Consider the following 23,916-nt stretch of genomic DNA (forward strand, 5'->3'; position numbering starts at 1 on the left):
ACATAACAAGACGCAAGAATCAGAGCAGAAGGCAGTTATGAGGTGGACTGTCTTAGCGTGGTTCTGGACAGAAGAACGATCATTAATCCAAAGAGTTAATGTTTACTACTAATAGTGTTAAACTGACCTTTTTTTTTATAGTATTAGGAAGACATGAATGATACATTGCCCATGTAGTTTATTTTTGCATTTCCGTGTGCAGTTCCCGACAAATCATGAATGTCTATTCCCTCCTGTGCCAGACCCACCATTTTAAGCAATATAAATGCTTGACTAAGGACGCCAAACCCACAGTCATTTAGCCATTCAGTCATTCAGTAAGTACCATACTGTAAACTAAAAGGGTACATTAAAATAAGCAGTGGAGGGACAGCGCATGGCAGCACATCTTAAACACTTTCTGATATCTGGTAGCTCGTGATAGCTTTCGTTGTTTCGAGCAAATTTTTGAGACAAGAAAATAACTCCGCCTCTACAGACAGATACTGACACTGAGTAGCCACTTCTATTCAGGGTCTAGTAATCGGCTGCGACTAACAAATTAAAAAAAATAGTTTGATTAAGTTCTAAAAATTATGACTGTTTTACACTCTTGCACGTGGGGCGACAGTTTCCTTTCGCACGAGTCATCCCATGAAGCAAGTTATACCGGTACTGCACCTGTCACAAACGGGATAAAACACCTTTGTACCTGCTGGTTGCGTTCAGATGGTTTATCCCGCCTCCTCTTGAGCCTTGTTGCTTTTGCTCAGACGCCATTGGTCAACTGGTGGGATGAGTGACGTGACTATGGAGCACCTGGAAATCAGTCATCAAGAAAGCTCCTCGCTCTAATACGCAACGATGCGGGTGGTGGAACGGGGTCAAAAAATAATAAAGCTTTAACAGGAAAGCCGATGAATTTTGTGCTTGGAAAGATATCCGAACCATACTACCTAACCACTTGTTAGTTCTGGACGTTTGGGAAAGGACCAAGAGGAGAGGCAGTGTGATTTTGAAGCCTTTTTGAGGATACTGCTTTCCGTGAGAACGCTAACCGATATCCGTGTTCCACAGCTCAAATGCTGTGGAATACGAATAAGATGACTGACTGATTTTCCTCTTTCCTTACGGCACTACCTCCTCACTTCTTTTTTCCACATTCCGGCCTGTCTGTGGACTCGCTATGGTGGACTCGAATGCAATGAGGAAGACTTTTGTGGTCCCGGACATAAAACCATTGGATCAGTATGATTTCACTAGAGCCAAGATATGCGCCAGTGTGGGATGGCTTTTGGCAAAATCGTACGGCAATGCAGGTATGGATATCGTTATATTGTGTTTTCATATACGATACAAAATATGATCGTTTTCCTCAGCTCTTTGCCATATCCCAGCATTGTTCTGTGTCTGTCACTGCATTGAAAAGCATGCATGAAGGTGAACAGCTCACCGTATGTGAACTCAGCGTTTTTGGGCACACAAAGACCATATGAAAGGTGGGGAGGCATGCGTGCTAAGCTTTTCGTTTGGACCTAGCCTACCACTGTATGACTGTTCGCTCAGTCCTCGGCACTGCCGCATAAATCATATTTTAAAAACAGTGTAGCACACGCAAACAGATAACTGCGTTTAGCAGTGTACTTTGTACCCCCATTTCTTAGATTAAACACAATAAATTCGGCCTTTTAATGCGCAGGCGTGGATTTATGGTGATTCATTTTTATCGAGTATCAAAGTAATATCGGTTTGACAAGTAACGAACATTTCGTTTCATAGTTTAAAGCCTGAGGATAGCTGCGTACACAGTGCCTTTCTTGAAGACTGCTAAATGTTTTGCTTGCAATTGTTTGCTCTTGTAAATACGGCGTTTTCATTTAATTATTGATTTATTTTGGTTTCACCACCTATTGTGTAAATATATTCTGTTTCACTCAAATGTAAATAAGGGCTCTCCGAACGTTATTGCTGTGAAACCGCTCGGTCTGTCTGGATAAGAGTCCTTTTGTTAATATACACCCACTTGAAGACAGAATAAATGCCCTTAGCAGAAGCCCAACCCTTACAGAGCAGTGCGACCATCCTTTTAAATCAGCCTCATTTACGCCTCTTAAATTATTAAGATCATGCCATGGGTTTCCTTGATTTCCTTGTATTGTTTTGAGCTAGGTAGGAAGTTCAGCATTGATTCTCTAAAAGCGAGGACAAAATTGTTTGTTTTGAATATGACTTAGTATTTTGGTTTTAACTTCTGGCCCCTTAACTCTCAAATGTTGACATGGCTTGACACAGTAGTGGCCTGTCAGGGACACGTGAGGAGGGAAACGTCCTGTTTTGTACCTTTAGAACAGGTCAGTGGCCTGTATTTTGCTCAAACTTCAGGTCTAAATATTGTTTCCACGTTCACTTAAAAAAGAAAAAAAGGTAGCTTGTTTGTGGGTGAAAACCTGTGAAAGCTCCTCTGTGTTCACCAAATGAGTCACTGTTAATTCAGATTATAACTTTGCAGTCCTTTCCTTTATTCCCTTGCATACTTTTCCTTTTATTTTTTGTTTTCCTTTCATTGTGAAAGGAACAGCAGCTCTAGAGTAGGACGTGCCCAGACGTCATAAAACTTCACCTTCAAGGGCAAAGATACTAGAGTTCACGCTGAATGTTCTTAATTAAAGCAAACAAAAAAATAACTATGTAAACATAGGTGTAGCCATATCATCCTTATGAATTTAATAAACTGTCCATTCATAGTTTTAACATGGTATACTTTTTCCCCATGCCTTTTTTTTTTCCCCCTGGTCCATACTTTTCCCATATCAGATAGATGGGTTTTAAATTTGAACCTGTGCGGTGTGGATTTGGCAAGGGCGTGGCAGAAACTGGGTTGTGTTTAACAACCTGCCTTACCTGTCATTTGTTCTGCAGTCAGTGACTTTGGTGGTACCAGGCAGCTGTGTCAAAGCACCGGTCGCGTCTCGCTCCGAGCTTTAGCGGCCGGCTCCGGTGCCACACCCTCCCGCTTAAAGTCACACACCCATTCCCTACCTAGCTAAGATGGAGACACATCAGACAAGACTGGGTAGAGTCAGTGGAAGGGTAGTCTCTGCACATATCTCCCTATGTGGACATGCTTGTCTTTCTTTGTTTGTGTCTCCGTAGCTGTGTGTTGTCCTGCTGAGCTAAAGCTGCGGTTATCTTCCTTTCTGAACGTGATGACATCATCCGTTCTCCTGTCTCAGAGCAGACAGAGGGGTAGCAATTGTGCTGAGGCTGTAACAGAGAGCTGAAAGCCCCTGGTCTCAGAGATTCAGCACAGTAAGAATAAGGTCACTCTGCATTAACGCAGTGACTGAAGAAGGACTGCCACGCTACAGACTTGTGGTCCTGTCACCCCTGGACTTTTTGATTCTGTTGACAGCTGTTAATGGTGTGGGCCAGAATCATTAGACTAGATGAAGTCTGAACTATAGAGCTGTATTCTTTGAAGCTTTTCTCTTTTTAGATCTGCAGAGCCTTGCTATTATAACCACTCCATTGAGTCGTAAGCTGCCACATACAGAAAGCCAATAGAATCACTCTCTGTCTTTTCCTGAACAGTAGTGGCTCAAACAGTGAACCTCTGTAAACTTCGCCCGACTCCAGTGGGTTTAATTTTTTTTTAGATAAGTTGCTAGTTGTCTCATGTCCATATAGTGAAACAATATCAACCACAGATAAGAGATATTGGGAGGTGTATCATCTCCCCTTTATCTCCTCCCCACTCCTTATACTGATTTTTTTTTTTTTTTTAAGACAGAAGTCCACTGATAAAAATGTTCCATTGCCTGTGAGTGACTTCAGGTTCCTTTTCTCAGTTTTATTTAGTGCATCAGAAACCTGTTTCACTTGCTCAGCGTTACCACAGAGCTGCTGGTGGTGATCCTTTAAGCTTGTTGTCATGATTAGTCATTCTTACCACATCAGCGAGTGTGTGTTTTTGTCAGTGCACTGAGTCAACAGGTAAGGAGGGACTGAGGAAGGCCTGTCTCTGTTTCCATTGTTCTGGGAGTGTTACAGGCAAACTACTGTTTACTATGCTCTTTGTATCATAGGAAATTCAGGCCAAGGATAGATTATAGGCTAAAGGCCGTCCGGGTGTCATCTTGCATGGCCCAGGGGCTTTGTGGGCAGTAGGAATTCCTTGCTGTGATGGGATTTAAGGTCGGTTTGTGTGGCGTTTCACTGGTTATGTTTACACACTGATGATTTCATTTCAAGTTGTACATTTGCCCATCGTTCACTGAAAAATGTGCTCTCATGGCTTTCAGTGCACGAAAGTAAGTGAGTAAATCTCTTCATATTTCCAGCCATGAGAGATTAACCTTAGGGTTGAAAGTGAAGTTTAATTGTCTCGGTGAAGACTCACCCAGAGGGTGTGTGGTAACACCCTCTTCACGCTAATTGTTGGGGATGGGTTGACCATCTGAAAACAATGCCCTTAGAACCACAGAACCAGCCATGCCTAACTATACATTACAATACATTCATTTTTCACTGCCATATGAAAAAAAAAATGACTTCGTGTTTATAATGACGTCATATTTAGATCCATTGCCAGTCTTGATGAGGGTTTTTTTTGTTGTTGTTTAAAAACAACATTTTGAGGGAAAGAGAGTATTTTGTTCCTTTGGTTTGATTGGGTATTAAATGACAAAGTGAATGATAGGAAGAGTGGAGTCAAGTAACTGCAACCTGCTACTACTGCAACTGTTTTGTTTTGTTTGTTTTTTTCCTTTCTGAGCCAAATAATACAAATGGCTTTTGTTTGGATTGGTTTATTGTGGTATATCTTTGCATATTGGAGGTTTTCATGAGCCTGAATTTCCTCCTTTGATGGCCACTGTACCAAGACTCTCTGGTTAGGACCTCCCTAGAAAAATGACTGACTCTCTCCGCCTCTGCCCAATGCACTGCCTGTTAATCAAAACAAAGTGGACTTAATGTTCAATGTTCCCATGACAACACTCTTGAACTCTGAGGCTGGTCAGCTTTCTCTAGTTTAAAGGGGAATTCACAGAGCCACTGTAGGATAGGTTTACAGAATGCTCTTATGGGGCTACTTAAGATATCACTCTAACTAGCTCGGTGACACAGCTCTGTGCATTGAGGTTTTGATAACTTACTTAGCAGTAATGTTTCCAACATGACTCGCGTGTCTACCCAGATGATCAGTCGAGTGCTTTTCGACGGGATGAATGGAACTTTTAGACATTGTCTCTGACTTGCAGTCATGGTTTCCTAGACTTATTCTTTATTTACCATTCTGACGGTGACTTGTAAAAACATCTGTTAGAAGTCCCTGGTGTTACTCGGGCAAATTATGTAAACTACTCAGAAAAAAATGATGGTATGATTTCTAACAGTGAAACTCAGTCAGCTGTTAAGCTTTGTGTGCATATGTATCAGAGACAGAGACAGAGAGAGGAGATGGAGCTCCAGGTAATGTTTATGTAAGGAGTTGGTGTTTGCTGTCATAATAAATGACTTGAGGGTACGTGGATGGTAACAGTGTCTGGTGATATCAGGCTCTCTACGCTAATTCCCTGAGCTCTTGACTTAACACACTCTCTCACTTTCTCCTTATCTCTCTCATTTTACTGACCATTGTACCATACTTTTGTCCTTATGAGGACGGTGGCGCACGTGTGTGTTACGCTTGCACAAATACCCAGGCCCAGGTCTGGTGAATATGGCCTAGATTCAAACAGTCCTCTTTATTTCCAGGCACTGCTCCTGTTTTTCCCTCAAGGTGCAGCATAGACCGGTCATTCATTTACTCTCCGTCCCACAGGGAAATGAAGCTTCTATCGAGCGCACTCATCAGACTCTGTTGAGGACTTTGCATCCTGCTTTGCATTGTGGGTTTAAGCATCATGTCATGCTGAGCTGGTGGACAGTACATAAATGTCCCTCCTAACCTGTTACTTTGGCCCTTTGATTCACCACGACATACCTCATTGTTGTTCACACACAAAAGTTTGGTCTCTGCCTGTTTTGTTTCTTAGGCAGAGAATACACACATACACACACTTTTTATTTTGTTTATTTATTTATTTTTTTTGTCTAAGAGGATCTCCTGACAGTGGTGCTTGAAAGTAACTGGATATTGAAAATTACTAATAGGGTATGAGAGAACTTTTTTTCTTTTGTTATTTCTTTCTTTTGTTATTTCTTTTCTTCTTTTTTCTTTTATTTACTTCTATGGCATGGCATGCTTCCTCTTTGAAAATGAGAGCCACAGTATTTTTCTGTGCTTATCATCCACTCTGTTAATGAGTTGTTTTGTATTGACGCTATTGTCTTAGAACTTTTCTTGTAGTCTCTTAGCAGTAGTCTTACATAGATATGTAATGGGTTTGCTGGAAGTGTTTGTTGGTTTTGATTGGCTTTGAATGCTGAAAGACCTGTTTGACAATGGGTGTGTTTGTATGTGTGCGTGTGTGTGTGTGTGATATATGTTTCAGGTCCATGGGGTTTTGTGCGTCTTGTTTGCAGAAACTCTTATTTGCTTTAAACCAAGTGCTCTCCACCACACAAGTTTGCCCATTCAAATTAATGGCATACACATCTTTGCTCTGCATAGTCAAGACTGGAGCATTTTAGTTGGATCTTTCTGTATGTGGGTCATTGTTTCCCTGTTGGTAAAATGGTTCGGGTTACATTTTTAGCCCACAGTTTGCTGATAATACGCCTCAGAGCCTCAAAATATCTCTTCCTTGTGTCTGTGAAACACAAGCTGTTGGACTTCCCACCACTGTACTTGTGAACACAGAACACATTGAAAAGATCCGAACACCTGGCACTCATTTGTTCTGCAGACCTGAACCAGAGTTCCATCTCCCTTCTCTTTTTCTTTTTTCTGTTTGGATGTCATATGTTTCAGACGGTAATGGTTGTGTGGACTGTGTGTCTGAATGAATGTGGGGACCAGAGAGGAAGGGGACATTGGTCCGTTTGTGCTTTTGCACCCAGAAAGCTGGGAGTGATGTCGCGGTTACCCCCAGGAGTTTCCCAGCCGAGAGGGAAAGGGCAGAGCTGGAAACTCAGTCAGATGAAATTGGAACCAGTGTGTCATGCCATGTAATATCAACCATGACAATGCGCTCGTTCTTGAATTTAGTTGCGTGCCTCCTTTAAAGCATGCACACACACACACACACACATGCACGCTTCGTTTAACCCATGCTCTGCTCATTCGTTGAAATGATTTTTGCCTGAGGGTAAAGAAGAGGGGTTTTGTTTGAGTAAGCATCTCTCTACATGTGTTCACTTCACTCATGAGATATCAGACACTGAATTGACTCCTTAATTAATATTCATTTTCTCTTATTTATGATTTCACGCCACAGTTCATGCATCATGTAGTATCAAACTTTGGTATGTCTGATCCCTGTGTTATTTTAACCTTTTATTTTTTTTACATTTTGTTTTTTGGCCCATGTGGTTGCATTGATGTACATTATTCTGTCTTTTTCAATTCTGTCGCTCTCTCTTTCTCTCTTCCCCTCCCTCCCTCTGTAGAGAATGTTCCGGTGGAGCTCCGTGACCCCTTCTACTGTGACCAGTATGAGCAGGAGCACCTGAAGCCCCCTGTGACCAGTCTGCTACTCTCTCCAGAGTTCTACTGCCGCACCTCCGCTCTCTTACTCGGAGGAGGCTCTGGAGTCGACGGACCTCCTAAAGACAATGCCGCCCTTCTGCAGCTCCTCAGCAAAAAAGGTCTGACCCCCAAAGACCAGAATGCCCCCGTGACCGACGCTGACCTCCGGCACAAGCCCATCAAAATGGTAAGACTCGTATAGTCACAGTGCAAACTGGGAAGCAGGAGTGGAAGGCTTTGCTGGTTTTGATTGGGTTGCTGCTGTGAATTATTGAATATGTGTGGCTAGCGGAAACCACTGGTTCACATCTGAGAATACCAGACCTGTTTTGGGCCACGCTGGAAACGCTCCAAAAGTCACAATCGATTCCGCTATCGACGCCGTAGCTCGGCAGGGACATCCAGGGATTGTTTCTTTGCCCTCAGCAAGGGCTCCGCTCTCTAGGAGGCCGGGGATGGAGATAGACGGTTGGTGTGCTGGTGGAGCGGGGCAGGGTAGAGCAGGCTAAAATGGGGTGAGACTTGCTTATGCTTTCATCCCAGGGATTAAGAAAAAAAAAAAAAAAAAAAAAGACCCCCACCCGCACTCTAGCAATCCCTCCGGATGAACAGGTCCAGCTGTAAAGGACAAGGCAGTTTTGGATATGACTGTGTTGTAATCCCGGGGGGGGGGGGGGGGGGGGGGGGGGGGCTGTTTGTTTAGATGGTTTGTGGAAGACAATATAGATGTTGACAGTCAGCACAAGGGTAGTGGGCTTTGGCTTAAAAACACTAACTGGACAAAAGAGAGCAGATGCTGAACTGACAGAGCACTTTATCTCCTCTGTTTCTCCCCAGCAAGGCTCCTTCTACAGCCACCACTGACTCTCTGTTCATTTTGACAAACACCTCTGCAGTTTTTTAATTAACACTATAAAAATGTGGTCTTCATGTCAGTCCATCATACACTGAAAACTAAAAGCTGCACATGTATGACTTTAATCCATTCCTTAGTCTTTCCTGTGGTGACCTAATTCAGTTTTGACTCATTCTCTTCCCTCAGAGTGTTGTTATTTACCATAGTCTGACTTTTATCAAGCTCTTCCCCAGCAAACAACACTTTTTTTTTTTTTTAACATGAAGCTGCGGCAGATGTTTTATGATTGGTTGGCTCTGTGTGGTGGTCATGGCAGCAGGTGCTATCCCAGTGCTGCTGTAATGGGCTCGGTGACTGTGGGGAATTCTGCACGCAGTCTGGTACCACGGCGCTGACATTTGCAGCACCGGGGCTGTGAGCTGAGGGCAGTTGTGGTGGTGTTTTTTTTTTTGTTTTGGTTTTTTTTCCTCCTTTGGCTGCGGCTGCGGCTGCAGCTCTGGTGCTGGGCGGTGATATCTGAGCTCTCTGGGAAGCGCTTGGTGCTGTGGGCAGCAGAGGAAAGTGGGTCACGTGGAGGCATTAGAGGGATGGAACGGCAGTGTGGGTCACAGCCAGCACACGGCTTTGGAACAACAGCAATCTGGTGCAGTGCTGGGGTTTTTTTATATGCTAAAGCTACACAGGCTCTGTCTGCACCTCACGCATTCACACACACACACACACGCACACACACACACACACACCAGTAAGAGCATACATTGATTCAACTTTGATTCAACTTTGACATTATCTGTACTGATTGATGGGTTGTGCTCCTAAATGAATCCATAAAAAGATTCTGGTGTTTACTGGCCTAGTGCCCAGTCTTTTTTTTTTTTTAATAATTCAGAAATTTAGAACCCTGAATTTTGGGAATGGAGGAGAGATAGAAGCATGATTGGACCAGACACAGCCAGACCTGATAACTCAAGGCCACTGTGCAATCATACTGTAACACATTTGTCCCACAGCGCACACACCCCCCCCCCACCCCCCCCCCCCCACCCCCCGCCCCCACCCCTGCCCCTGCCCCTCTATCAGCACTCCTCAGATTGAGGATAAAGATCTGTGAAGATTAGCGATAATCTGTGATCCAGACTAAACGTCATCATTCCCCTGCATATTACCAGATGAGCACCGTGACATCTACCGCTCATACACTGCATGACACCACACTCATAAAACCGTAGGATGCCTTTGTCAGCCCTTTCCTACAGGTGACATGCCTCTCGCTGTCACCATATTTTTACTCTCATCATGTTCAACATGACGTTAGTTGTAACACGTCGGCCTGAAGGCAGGAGGGTGTGCTTTTTCCCCCGAGAGCTTCAGTGTCATTTGCTGTATTAACTAAGGGGAAATTGCTCAAAGAATGCCATAACTAATCATACCGAAATTGCATGCTGGAAGTCAAACTCTGATTGCATTTTTAATTGAATGCTTCTGTGCCACATCGTTCAGCTGTAAGCTGAAGGTAGTTTTTATACATATTTGTCACAGCGAAAGAGTTTCCCAGCAATTTTTGTCTAATTGAGCATGCCTAAATTTGAATCGGTACAAATAAACCTCACTAGAGACGCGGAACAAAAAAATTGTCTCGTAGCATCGTTTTGTAATGTTTGCCTCTGCTTTGACTGTGGCACAACTTTAACAGCTGTCTCCAGCTGACAGAAGAATTTTCCAGATTTCAGCATTCCATTTTGATTAGTGTGGCATATGAGCAATCTGGATTGGTTGGTTTGTTAAACTGTTGCAGATTGGTCGTTTGTATTTTTACACGCATCTCTGCCCAGACAAAGAGACGGGGGGGGCCAGTCGACACAGCCAAGATTGTTAGAGAGGGTTTCCTGCAAATCACCCCCTACGGATTCCCCCCCCACTGACCCTGCTGTTTGTCGTAGTCGGAGGGCCAGGGCATGGGGGTTGGGTTAAGCATCTGATTTTACTGCATAATCACCACAACAATTTCTGATATGTCTCCATCGTTGCTTAGCTGTGCTGCTGTTGTGGTGAGCTGGCTCTCTCAGGGCTTGTTAGGTTTGTTGTGATGAGCACAGTGACGTGCAAGTCTCATTAATGTTGTTTGTTTGTTTGTTTGTTTGTTGCCCTGCGAGGTGTGTGTGTGTGTGTGTGTGTGTGTGTGTGTGTGTGTTTACCTCCAGGATTCTAGACTCCATGCTGCAGTTAAGCTTTCAGCGCCCTGGAGCTCGGGACTGTGGTGTGGGAGGTGCATTGTGGGTCATGGCTGGTTGTTATGGCGATTTGGCAGGCTGTTTGTGCTCTGTGTTCCAGGGTTGGTCCTCGCTGCTCCTCTCTCATTAGAGAGAAACTTGTGATTTGGCTTAGCGAGTTCAGGACGGGAAATCCAAGCCCCCAACCACCCCCTCTCCCTCCACCCCCGTTTTTTCATTCCTTTCTTTTGTCGTGAATTGCTCTCCACTCCCTCCTCAGAATAATTACTGTACGCGTACAACAGAGCAGGCCTTGTGACCTGTGCAGCTCAGCCCAAAACCTCTTCCTATCCCTGACTCCTATTCTTCCATTCTGCCTCTCTCTTTCTATCTCTCTCCCCTCACTCTCTCTCTCTCTCTCTCTCTCTCTCTCTCTCTCTCTCTCTCTCTCTCTCTCTCTCTCTCTCATTCCATCTGTAAGAGTTTATCTCTCTGTACTGTCTGTCTCAGGGATAGACTCTGAACTGTATGTTCAAAGCTGACTGAGCGATTTGTTCTGTGTCACACTCTTGTTTGTGTTGTTCTTTTCTATCCAAACTTGATTATGCACTTTATAAGTGCCTCTGCTCTCCTTATGAGCCTCACAGGACAGTGAACAGTGTGGCATTATCCTTTAACCCCCTCTGTTTGGAACATCTGTCCTCACAGACCTGCACGCTGTCAGGAGAGACACAACCAACCAGCCAGGCTTAGCAGCAGAAAAACATGGCCCCCTGGCTGAGCCAGCCGTCCCAGGCAAGAATGAGAATGCTATCTGACAGGGCGCCACTGGCTGAAAACCCCTCCCCACCCCCCCCCCCCCCAACAGTGTGCAAAAGTCAGCAGTTTAGTTGACTCTAAAGGAGACGCTGCTGCTGAAGTGTGTAACCGCTCCGGAGAGGCAGAGCACACATGCCAAACGTGAGCTGTGGGGTGGTGAGAGAGAAAAAGCGTTGCTCAAAGTTCGATCGGTTTTTAAAAAAAAAAAAAACAAAAAAAAAAACAGGGCAAGACCCAGCTTTGCGCAGATTAGGATCAGATTCTGTGCCACGGAGAAAAGTCCCGACTGGGGAATGTTCTCTCGTGAGCCGTCCTCCATTTTTTTTTTTTTTTTGAGGGTTAATGATTATAACAGAAAAGTAAGCTGTGTGGTTAGCCAATACTGAGGAGGGAGGAGGTGGAGGCAAGAGGCACTGAACTGTGTCGTAATGACACAGACTCTGGGAGGACAGGAGAAAGAATTTATGCTCGGGACACAGAGCACAGGCAGAGATAACACAACACAGATAACAAACCTTGTGTATTCTCTCTCTTTCTCCTAGCCAGTACTCACATCTGTAAACAAAGCCTGATTCTGTGTGAATATATATATATGTAGTGCATTGTAGAATAGCTGGCTGCTCTCCAGCTGCATGGGCTTAGTAAGTAAATGGCCTGTCTTTTTTCTGCTTGTCAGTCACACAGACTGCTAAAGGAAATCAGGCAGACCTTTCTTTCAGCGTCTCTTTAAACACTCATACCTCTTGATGGTACATCTTCAGCCACCAGTAGATTTTGATCTGCCTGTCAGAGACGACTCGTGGTTTCTTGACTGGGTCAAAATCGACGCCCCTCGTCTCCGGTGGACGTTTGCTTATAAGCCCTGTAAACCGAAGGTACATAAGCACAGTTGCACCCCTGGTATGTCTCTGGTGTAGTCTCGGGGCATGCAGCTGTAGGTAAGACTGTGGGACAGGGTAAGCGTGTGTAGAAAGCGGTGCATGGTTACAGGACTTAATGGACTAACCCTCTTATCGGAGCTTATGGAGCTCTGTGTGCCTGAGATGCTAATGTGGTTGGGCTGGTTTTAATGGGCTCTGGCCCTTACTGGACTCACTATAATGGTTTCTTAGGGAGAGGTGATGCCCTCTGGACTTGAGCAACCGAGGTGGCAGCCAGATAGGACAGTGCTGGTCACGAAACTGTCGTCAGAAAGAGTAACTGTGGAAAGGCTGCAAAGAAAATGGGATATGAACCTGATTGTTCACACACACACACACACACACACAGAGAGAAACTCAGATGTGGGATGCATAGGGTTCTAGAACAGAGTGCAATCTGCCTCATGTCCCTTGTGAGTTCATTTCAGTGCTGCACTGTATCCTAGCGTCTAGTGCATATGAGTTAGAGTGAAAGATGAAGATTGAACAGAACAGCAGTGGCAGGGAGGGGATAGAGTGATTGATGATTTCTAAACCATTTGGGCGTTAGGCTGTTGAAGGAACCTGGTCCCAGAGAATGTATTATTTAGACTTTTCTTGCTGATTTATCGGCATTTTTGTTAGGAGTTCTGTTTTACTGCAAAGTACAGCTTACTTTACCTCACAGAGAATGCTCACTCACACACACACGCACAATTTTCAGTTCTTTTTCCTCTCTCACTCGCTCACTTATTCACTTAAACTTAAGCAAATTTTCTGTCTTTCTTGCTCTCCCTCTCTCTCTTTGTCTCTCTCTCTCTCACTAGCTCATTCACACACACACGCTCATTTCACTTTCTTTCTCTCTCTCTCTTGTTGATTCATCTGTTTATTTGCATCTGGTCCCTGGAGACATCTAGTGGCAGACTGTAACTCTGATTTTTTTTTTTTCCATGTCTGTGTGTGTGTGTGCGCGTGTGTGTGCGCATGTGTGTGCGCGTGTGTGTGTGCATGTGCGTGTGTGTTCCAGAAAGCATTTCAAGGCTTCCTGCATTAACTTGATCCATGCTGGGTCAAGCCAGTCTAAATGTCACTAGACAGCGTTATTACATTATCCCCAATGAGCTGATGCACTGAACGTCAGCTGGGTTTTGTTCACGTTCTGACAGTTGTTTTTATTTTTTTCCCCCTCTTCTGACTGCTGCAGAGTGCCCACTTGGCATTGATAGATGCCTTAATGTCGATGGCTGCCATGGAGACAGTGAGCGCCGTGCGGGCGATCGGCAGCGCAGAGCAGCTTGGAGAGAGGCCCGACTGGGAGAGTGCCCTGCTATACTGGGTCAATATGGTAAGGTCACGCAACAACCAACAACCACCAACCGTACTCAACCTGGGACAGGTACATGCACTCACTACCAGCAGTATTGGGCTTTCCACCTGCTTTTGATTTAGGTTTGAGCTTAACCTTTAGAAAAAAATCATATTTGTGTTTTGGTCACATTTTAGTCATATTATTGTAATCACTTCTAGTAAAAAAGAAAAATGACTATAATCCAATTTATTGTAATCAACTAATAAGCGACAAAGTTCTGTCAGTTCTCTCTTATCTCACTTCTTCCATCAAATGAAAAGATCATATTAGTTTGTAATGGCGTCTTCAGACATTACTTGCATACGTATAATACAGATCAGTTGACCCTTTGCTTAGTCAGACTAATATAATATATAATTTCATTATTGTCACTACCCCCATGTAGAATTTTCGTCAAGTTGTTCTTTTCGTCAACAATAGCTGCCAACAGATATTTTCATCATAATTTTAACGGACAAAAACAACATAACTCACTTGCGCATCATTAAGTCATTAAACCACTCCTCAAATCATTATATAACAAATTAAACTGTCATGTCTCTTCCAGAACGAAAAAGCAAAAGTAAAAGCACCTCTGTTGTGAGTGGGTTTTGCTATTCAAAACTGTTTCATATTAAGTCGTGGTTATATAAGCTTTGTTTGTTTGGTTGGTTCCACAGCTAAATCAGAAGTTGAAGGAACATACAGAGGGTGCACAGAGCGACCCATCTCAGAACAGTACAGAACCACAGCCAGTACAGCCCTCGGTGAGGCCAAACATACACACACAACACACACGTACACATGCACACACAGTATATAAATGCACATGCTTAAGCGCACATGCCTCTACACTGTATTGATGTAAATCTTCAACCTTATTCTCCTCTTTTATGCTGTATCATGTTCCCATATCACTTATGTATGTGATGTTCCCTCGCATCTGTAATACTTGTGCTTTCCTTACAGCTCAGCTTTTTTCCCCCCTACAATTCTTCTACTTTATTTTCCTTAATACCTATCCTTTCCTCTTTTCTCCTTCCCTTCTTTCCTCTCTCCTTTTCCCTCCTTTTCATCCCTTCCAATTCCTCTGTGACAGTGTCCTACCCGCTGGTACTGGAAACTTGTTCCTGTAAGTCTCTCTATGTCCTCTGTCTCTATCTCCTCATTTGCTCCTTATTGTCTTTCGGGCAGAATATTCTCTCCTCCCTGCATAGAATACTTGGTAACTCTAGCAGCATATCTTGCTTTTCTGCACTTGGTTTAGCTAAGCATACACTTAATGTCATTAGAGCAAATACTCTAGCAGACACAGCAGACTCTCAACCATGAATTTTGTTTCCTAACACTTGGCTCACAACGGTAGTGAATCAAAATGGCATTCGCTATAACTGTCACTATGTGAGTTTCGTTGAACCCGAAATGTGAAGTCACTGATGTTTTGGTTTGAGTTGGCTTGAGTCAGACAGTTTGATGCTGGGTGTGTCAGGTGTTGCTATATCAGGTTTTGTGAGTCCACACAGTTGGCTCTGTTCCGTGGTCTGACCTGTTGAAGTTTAACTTTCATCTCTTGTGTCCCAGCTGCCCCACTTTCTACCAACAATGTCCTTGCTGTTTCTGCTCTCAATTCAGTCTCCTTCACCATTTCCCCCCCCCTCCTCACTGCTCTGTCTTTATTTTCTGTCTTTGCTCTCGTGTTGAGTTCTGTGTTGAGATTATCACTCTTTCTTGGAATGGGACTACCAGTAAAGTCTGATATTTTATTTATAAGATCCATTCACTTTTTCCAGATTTACTAGTTTGATATCAGTGTGCCTCAGCAAGCATTTCATAAAATCAGTCAGTCAGAAAACACATAGTCAGAAGTCATTTTATGCAAACACACATCCACACAACACACACACGCAGTAACTGTATTCCCTCTCCTTTGTGTAGATCCGGTACAGGAAGGAAAAGATGCTTTCCAAGCAGAGACCTACTTTTCCTGTGGTGAATGAAGTGAAAGACCTCTCAAACGGCTGTGCTGTTGCTGCAGTCATACACTTTTACTGCCCTGGTCTACTGCGACTAGAAGGTAACAGCTTACCCCTCAGTTTTACCCATATCCCATCTGCACTGCCCACTGAGGATTACAAAATTGTGGCTTCATTCACTGTAATTACTCTCATTCCCTTTCAGATGTTTGTATGAAGGAATCCATGTCAGTTGCAGACAGTTTATACAATCTGCAACTGATTCGGGAGTTCTGTGACAGTTGTTTGAAGAGCTGCTGCCCCCTAGTGTTGGAGGACTTTCTTTACAGCCCAGCAGAGCTTCAGGTATTAAGAACCACCTCATGATCTCAACCTGTCTGCTATTTCATCCATTCTGTGTCTGATGTTACTGGTGTGTGATACATACAGCAGAAAGTGCGTAGAGTGCATGGTGTATTTAATATGACCGCATCCACTCTTCAGGTTAACTTGATGAGCTTTCTGGCAGAGCTTTTGCACTGGTTTGAGATCCAAAAGCCTGAGTTTGTTCAGCCCCTGCAGGCTCTGGAGCTGACAGGTGGGTGTTTTTAATGTGTTTTCTTCCTTAATGTTGTACTGTGTGATTTTTTTTTTTTCCCCCAAAAGTGTGTGTGTGTGTGTGTGTGTGTGTGTGTGTGTGTGTGTGTGTGTATATATATCTATATATATATAAAAATTTCTATAAATATTTTTAATGGAATGTCTTTTGAAGGAAACTTCATACATTTTATTCAGTCTTTTTGTTAAAACGTGTATTGTTTGTTTTGTTTGTACATTCATTATGTTGATATGAAATCTGTTCTTTAGAAACTCCTGGAAAAAATGACGGAGTCACCAGTGGGTCCAGGTACTGTCACAACATATAAAGCTCTTATCCTCATCATAGGAAATTTCCAGTTGTATTCTCCTCTCCCACACTGTGAATTACTGATTTTAGTACATTCTTTCTCTTATCTGCCATGTGATCTTTTCTCCTTTGTTTTCAATGTGGTAGCTCTCCCTCCATCTTCAAAAAACCTTTCCTGCCAATCTCCTCTCCTTCACCAGGTGAGAAAATTAATATTATTCCACTCTTCATTGGTCTGTTGTCTCTCCAGTGTCTGTGTAAATGTATTTCATTGTAACATGTCATGACATGTGTGGTACATCTTCGTGAGTGTTTGTCGACTGAAGAAAATGCTTGTATTTGTGTTGCACTGTATCCATATGCATGTGTGCTCATTTATGTGTATGTATTTGTCTTTGTTTATGTGTGTGTGTGTGTGTGTGTGTGTGTGTGTATGTGTGTTTGCTGTAATGTGGTCAGGCACTTTGACCCAGTCTACCTCAATGTCTCATGTAGAGGGGGTTGGGAGGACGTGGAGCAGGAAACCTCTCAGGTAGGGCCAAATTTTCCCCTTGCCTTATTTCACATCGTAATTCCGTTAATTCTGACCTTGAACAGCAGGTAGTTCATGAGTTCTCTGTTTAATGCTGTTTATTCTCATGGGTTCTCTCCTTAACACTGTTTGTTCTCCTGTCCTGGTCCTGCTGTAGTCGTCCTCTGTCTGCTGTATCCTTCAGTATTCCCTTTGGTCTGGACAGTGATGTGGACATAGTGATGGGAAACCCAATAGGTGCCATAACTCGCTCTGTCAGTTCGGACAATCTCAACCCAGCAGGCCAAACTATGAGCCATGTGCCCTACACCCCTCCCGAAGATCTCAGCCACTTGTTGAGCAAGGCTCCAGGCCCCAATGGGCCCTTGCCCTCGCACCGTGCCTCTTGGGCCACCCAAACACCCCCTGTTCCTCTGCTGGCAGAAGAGAACGGCCTGGATGAAGGTGAGACAGCGGAGGTACCTACCATTGAAGAGGCTCTGCAGATCATCCACAACGAGAGCAAAATGGAACCTCGCCTTCATCCTGATGGAGCACCCGACGGCTTTTACCTACACTCACCGGACGACCGTGGGACCGCCAGACACAACGGCGCCCCTCCGCCCCTCAGCTGTTCCGCCCCATCCCGCTCAGGAATGTTCTACCGGACCTCGGGAGAGCCCCGGGAGCCCGGTCGCACCAGACACACATCCGAAGGCTCTCGTGACGATGACTCTGTTCTGAGAGACGGCAGTGTGGACTCGGATGCCTCAGAGGACTTGCCCAAAACTCACTCCACCCCCGCCACTCCAGCAAGCAGTGTACGCCCTGTCAGGTCTCATGGCCAGGATACGCCAGACAGTGGAATAAGAATGACCAGCTTCGCAGAGCGCAAAAAGAAGCTGGTCCCAGAGCAGACTAAGCCAAGCGAGCCTCAAAGTCCGCAGATGACCACCTGGGCCAAGAAGTCGGAGGAGAGCCCAGGTAAAAGCCCAGCTCTCACCTCAGAGATGTCCGAGTTGGGGGCACGGCTAGAGGAGAAACGGAAAGCCATTGAGGCTCAAAAGAAACGAATCGAAGCTATATTTGCCAAACACAGACAGCGCTTGGGCAAAAGTGCCTTTCTACAGCTCAAAAAAGAGCAACAGGAGGAAGATGCAGAAGGGACAGGTGAGGGAGAGGTAGGAGCCTCCTCTACAGCAGAGGACATGAGCCGCCTTTCGTTGGAGGAGCGGTTGGCACGCATAGAGAAAGAGGAGCAAGAGGATGAGCAACAGAAACAGCTCCCATCATTGGAGGATGAGGGTAACGTCAAACCTACGTCCCTACAGGATAAGCAAGCTGCTATAAAAGACACTGGTGAGAAAGCAGTGACAGGCAAGGCAGGAGAGAAAAGTTCAGCTCCACTAGGGGATTATAATAATGCTGTGTCAAAGCTAAGTGCGGCACTCAACTCCCTACAGAGTGACATGCAACGCCTCTCAGAGCAACAGGGTCAGCTAATGAAAAAGAAACCTGCTCCTAGCAACCAGGCCTGGGTAATTCCACCCAGCTCCAGCCCTAACTCCAGACCACCTGCCCCTGCTCCAGCACGGATGTCCCGTGAGACAACTCGTGACCTACCCTCTGCATCTTCCTCCCCTTCTCCATCCCGCAAGGTCTCCAATCTCACAACACCCCCCAAATCTCCACAGGTGTCCCACCGTAGGGCTCAGTCTGCACCCCCCAAAAGCCCCAAACACCAACATCATTCCCGGCCAGTGGACCTCAAGGTGCCTACCTTCACCCGTGTCCTGACACCCCCTCAAAACGTGGACAACATTCCACATCTGCGTAGGGTGTCGCCATGGCAATGCCAGGTGCAGACTTCTTCCTCTTTCAGCATCGGTATGCCTGCCAGTCAAATTGAGCCGCGTTCAGCTGGACCACAACCCCGGCCACACGAGGACAACTCCTCTGATGCAGGCTCCAGTGAAGAGCATGCCCTCTTTAGTCTGGACCTGGAAAGGAGTTCTTCTCAAAGTGGTTTGGCCAGGAAGGATCGGCCGGCTGGAGGCGGCAGCTCAGGAGCACCCTCAGAATGCTCGTTTGAGAGTGACGTTCCCGCAGCGGTCTTCAATGGCAAGCGCAACAGCTTAATTGAGATTTCCTTGTCGTCCTTACGAGGAGATGACAGTGAACCTGAGCAAGGGCCTGATATGTTCTCTGACTCAATGAGTGATCAGACAGAACCAGAGACGAGGGGTGGAGTTGGATTCTTCTTCAAGGTTGGTTTAGTGAGTACAGTCAAACATCCATCTGTCTTTGTTGGAAGAATAACTGTAACTTGTTAAAAAAAAAATTTTTACAGCAGGATGAGGCTCGAACAGAGGATGAGATGGCCCAGAGGAGGGCAGCGTTACTTGAGAAACAGCAGAAGAGAGCAGAGGAGATGAAGAGAAAAAAACTAGAGCAGGAGAGAGAGAGGGAGGCAAGGTAAGATAGTCCCAGTGATATACTGTCTCTTAAGTTGGAATATATCAGCCCATATTTTTCTAATAATACACTTACACAGATTATTGACTGAGATGTATCTGTCAGCTGAGTTACTGGTCTGTAGAAATGCTTATGTAAAAGAAGAAGCACCTCCACAGTACTGCGTGCAGACTCATAGTGCTCATGCAGATAGATTTTCATCTTGTGTTCAGGGTTATGTGAATAATATGTGATTATGTGTTTTTGCTGATAAACCATTCAGTCATCCTTTTACTCGTGTAAATAGTGTGAATTGGTTCTTCTTGCTTGACTAAAGTTTTTGTTCTTGTCTCACTGTAGGTCTGTGGCTGAAGAGAGACCCCAGACTCCAAGCACTCCACCACCAAGGACTCCTCCACCACCAAGGACCCCTCCAGCTGAAGGCACGCCTCACCGCAGAGGTAACTTCACCCGCCAGGAATATGAACGCCGTCAGCAACTTAAGATCATGGAGGACCTGGACAAGGTGCTGCGGCAGAAACCCACCACTGTCCGAGGGGTTAAGAAGCAGAGACCCAAAACCGTGTTCAGAGATGATTCCGTCCTCTCCCGTAGCCCAGCCAAAGGCCTCCTGGGTAACATTAGTCATCCTTAATCTCCTTTTTTTCCCTTTTTTTCAGACAGTTTTACCAGAATTTTCTACCAGAATCTATTTGTAACCACTTCTGAAACCTTTCCTCCTCAGGCTCCCGGCTTAATAAAGTCTATTCCCATTCCACAACAAACCTGTCTTCTATGGCTAATGACAGTGGGACTCTGACTGTCAGGAAATCACCTAGGTAACCATCAGCAGTTTCATTTTCCTCTGTATGATAATCCTCTCATGGAGCCTGCTCTCTCTCTCCATAGCTTCAGCTCTAATAACATTTCTCTCTTTCCCTCTCCCCCTCTCTATCTCTCCCCCCCAGTCGATCTCACTCGCCATCGAGACTCATGTCTCCTGGTCGATTTGCAGCCCAGAATGGAGAGAAGGACTGGGAAAATGCATCCACTATTTCATCTCCTGCCTCTATCCCAGAGTATACTGGTAATGTCTTTTATTTTAGTTCCTCATGATTGATTACAGTACAAAGTCTTCAGCCGGTATAAATGTGTGTCACAGACTTAATAATGTGTTACCGTTTGCACTGATAATGTTTCTGATGAAAGGTGAGATAACGGAAACTTTAATTGTCAAGGTCTTTTTGCATTTCAGGGCCAAAACTTTATAAAGAGCCAAGCTTCAAGTCCAATAAGTTCATCATCCACAATGCTATCTCTCGTTGCTGCCTGGCAGGCAAGGTCAATGAACCACAAAAAAATAAGATTATAGAGGTGAGTCACCTTGTGGTCAACAACCTCTGGACCTCAGACTGTTAATATACTTTAGCAGTTAGTAAGATGAGCTGTTTTATCGCTTTGTTCATTTCTCTGTTGCTAATTTCTTACACTTTCTTTTTTCTCACACATTCTAACTTTCTGTCATTTGTCCTCCTTGCTTCAGGAAATGGAGAAGAGCAATGCAAACCATTTCCTCATTCTTTTCCGAGACTCCAGCTGTCAGTTCCGAGCTGTGTACACCATGAACCCGGAGACTGAAGAGATGGTTCGGTTGACGGGTATTGGCCCACGTATCATCTGCCCTTCCATGGTGGAATCCATTTACAAGTACAGCTCTGACCGAAAACAGTTCACCGCCATCCCGTCCAAAACCATGTCCATGAGTGTAGACGCCTTCACCATCCCCAACCACTTGTGGCAGGTTAAGCGCCCTGGTACGCCCAAAAAGCCTGGAACCCCAAAATAAAGGGTGCATTTCAACTTGCACCATACCCCCATCCCAGCTCTCTCTCTCTCTCTCTCTTTCTCTCTCCCTTTCTCTCTCCCTCTCTCTGTCTCCCCCTGGCACATCACTAGGTCAGTGCTGGATAATTCACATTGGCCACTAAAAAGACGCCTCAATATGAACCAAGAGAGAAGAAATAAAGAGGTCTCAAAGTGGACCCCTAGTGCAAGAGAAAAAAAACTGGAAGCTCAACCAAGGACCCAGCACCTGTACGGCTGTGTGGCTCTCTGTGCTGTAGCTACTGGCCAAGCCGAAGAGGACTGGGCAGAAAACACTACAGCCATTTTTGAAAAAGCCGTGGCGCAAGAGGAAAGGGACAACCAAATTGATTTCCTACAACTGTATAAAAAAAAAAAATGAAATAAAAATAACGAAACAATAGTAATAAAATGAATGAAAAATAATATTTTTGGCAATTAGTTGCTGAAAGTCTTTGAATGAGGTAAACGTTTAGGCCTCCCCTCATCTGGCCACCCTAACACTCTCAGCGGTGTGAATTTTGGGTGGTCAGAATTTTGTGAGGGATGCAGGCCCACTGCCGCTGCTCCAAGAAAATACCATCACAGCAGAGGACGTCTGACTCTACCGCGCTCCCTCTTCCCTTTTTTGTCTTTCTATCCTGTCATATACACTGGGTCTCTGTTTATCCTACAGTTCTACCCTATCTAGGGCTTTTTTCCCCCTCCATTTAAGCTCAGACAATAAACTCTTTAACTTGTAACGTGAGATCCCAGCCGAAACCAGTCTATCCCAGCTCTTCAATGAATGTAGGGCGCAACCCATCCAATGGGCTTCCCGTTGTTCCTTTTTTTTTTTTCCCTCTCGTCATTGGCCAGTTGGTCCTGTGAGCTGGGGCTTATCACTCAGAACTGCTCTACAGAGGGCACAGGTACTGGATCCTACTACAGTGCCTAATTGTGTGAAGGACTGTACTGTTGGCTTAGAGTTTGCCTCTCCTCATTAGCAGGTGTGGCAACTGCTTTGCTCTAACTTTAAGTCAATTGTAGACATCTGGATGTTTTCTTTTTTTATAAATATATATACACAACTTTTGACATGTTAGCTTAATGGATCACACAAGCCTCAGGTGAGCAGAGTTAAGACAATTCAGGCTTATGCATTATTCCTTTCCATTCTTGTCATCTCCAGTTTCAGTTCATTTTAAGAATGAATGAAAAATAAAAATGCCAGAGCAACACGTCATCTTCATAAATGATACTGCAAATATATGGAAGTCTTAATACTCTCTGTAGTTCAAACTGGAAAAAGAAAAAAAAAACTGTGTGGAGAAAAAAAAAGATTGATGATTGAAAAATGTCTCTGAATGCTGTTTATTCGCTGATTCTTTTAAAAATTTTTGACAATGATTTGTATAAAGTGGAGAGAGGACTTGGTAAAGCTGTGGATAAGATAGCCGGCTGCTTCAGCACTAGAGGTTGTGTGCTTGTGTGAGTGTGTGTGTGAGAGAGATGAGGGGAGCTGGAGAGAGTGAATAAAAATGAAGTGGTCCACAAACAAACAAAAAAAAAAAATCTTGGTGAACTTCCTCAAAGTTAGAGTGAAATAAACGAGTGAACGAGCTGAGTGAACAAGTAGTTTTGTAAAGTATTGCGTGTCAGCACAGACAGACACTCTCACACAGCTTTCAAACAATGATTGTTCTTTACCTTTGAAGTTTTTCTCAACTTTTTCTTAATTGCTGATTTGTTGGTGGTGGATCATGATGTGGGGCCTCAGTGATGGTGTAGTGCTTTATCCAGAACTAGGCTCAGTACTTTGCCTTAGCCATTCCTGGCCTCTCCATTAAGACCCTGTCTTTTCAAACCACGTGGGCATTTTCTTGGCCCCTAGCTATTCATTTAAGCACTAGAGCAACTCATGTAGTCAGGCTGCTGTTTCCTGTCTTTGTTTCAGAGAACGAACTGCCTCCAAAAAAATAAAGAAAGAGAAAAAAAAAAGCATGAGGTACTTAATAGAGTATGATGTGAATATTTTTTTTGTAAAGAAGACACATTTGTTAAATGAATGACATGTAAGTTTGTGATGAATGGGAGACTTGTGTGTGTTTGTGTGTTGGATGTTTGTTGAGTGTTTAACCCACATGAGAGAATATGATGGTTAGCTGAAACTGGATTCTGTGCAATTCTCCTGTAGAAAGTCATGTCACTCTAAGGTGTATTTATTGGGTAATATTTAGCTGCAATTTATTTTTTTTTATTGTTTTGATTCATATTTTATTATTTATGTTCTGGTTTCGGTGTTGATTCACTCATTCATTTCATACTGTAGAATACACGCTGGACATTCTTGTATGTTTTCTTTTACTTTGTCTCCATGTTCATGTTGGTAGAATTTTTTTTTCTCATCTCCCATATTGTTCATGAATTAATGCAATCCTAAATGACTGGATCAGATTAATAAAAATCATTTTTAAATCATCTTTGTTTTCACTCATCATTA

General features: G+C 44.2%; 1 protein-coding gene across 2 annotated transcripts; it reads left to right on the forward strand.

The window, feature by feature from the left end:
* Positions 1-823: 823 nt before the first annotated feature.
* Positions 824-23,392, forward strand: camsap3 (calmodulin regulated spectrin-associated protein family, member 3). Of its 2 annotated transcripts, none has more exons than XM_030789790.1 (17): positions 824-1,298; positions 7,534-7,799; positions 13,604-13,744; positions 14,428-14,514; positions 15,683-15,821; positions 15,926-16,065; positions 16,204-16,297; positions 16,567-16,606; positions 16,754-16,806; positions 17,066-17,138; positions 17,296-19,384; positions 19,468-19,592; positions 19,932-20,206; positions 20,317-20,410; positions 20,540-20,658; positions 20,827-20,945; positions 21,115-23,392. In XM_030789790.1, the coding sequence occupies exons 1-17, from the start codon at positions 1,166-1,168 to the stop codon at positions 21,415-21,417; spliced, it is 4,290 nt and encodes a 1,429-aa protein (XP_030645650.1). In that variant the 5' UTR covers positions 824-1,165; the 3' UTR covers positions 21,418-23,392. The 2 variants fall into 2 exon arrangements, with proteins under 2 accessions (XP_030645650.1, XP_030645651.1); XM_030789791.1 differs by having other exon boundaries at positions 19,471-19,592.
* The last annotated feature ends 524 nt before the right edge of the window (positions 23,393-23,916 follow it).

Source organism: Chanos chanos, chromosome 13, assembly GCF_902362185.1.
Source record: "Chanos chanos chromosome 13, fChaCha1.1, whole genome shotgun sequence".
Lineage (NCBI taxonomy): Eukaryota > Metazoa > Chordata > Actinopteri > Gonorynchiformes > Chanidae > Chanos > Chanos chanos.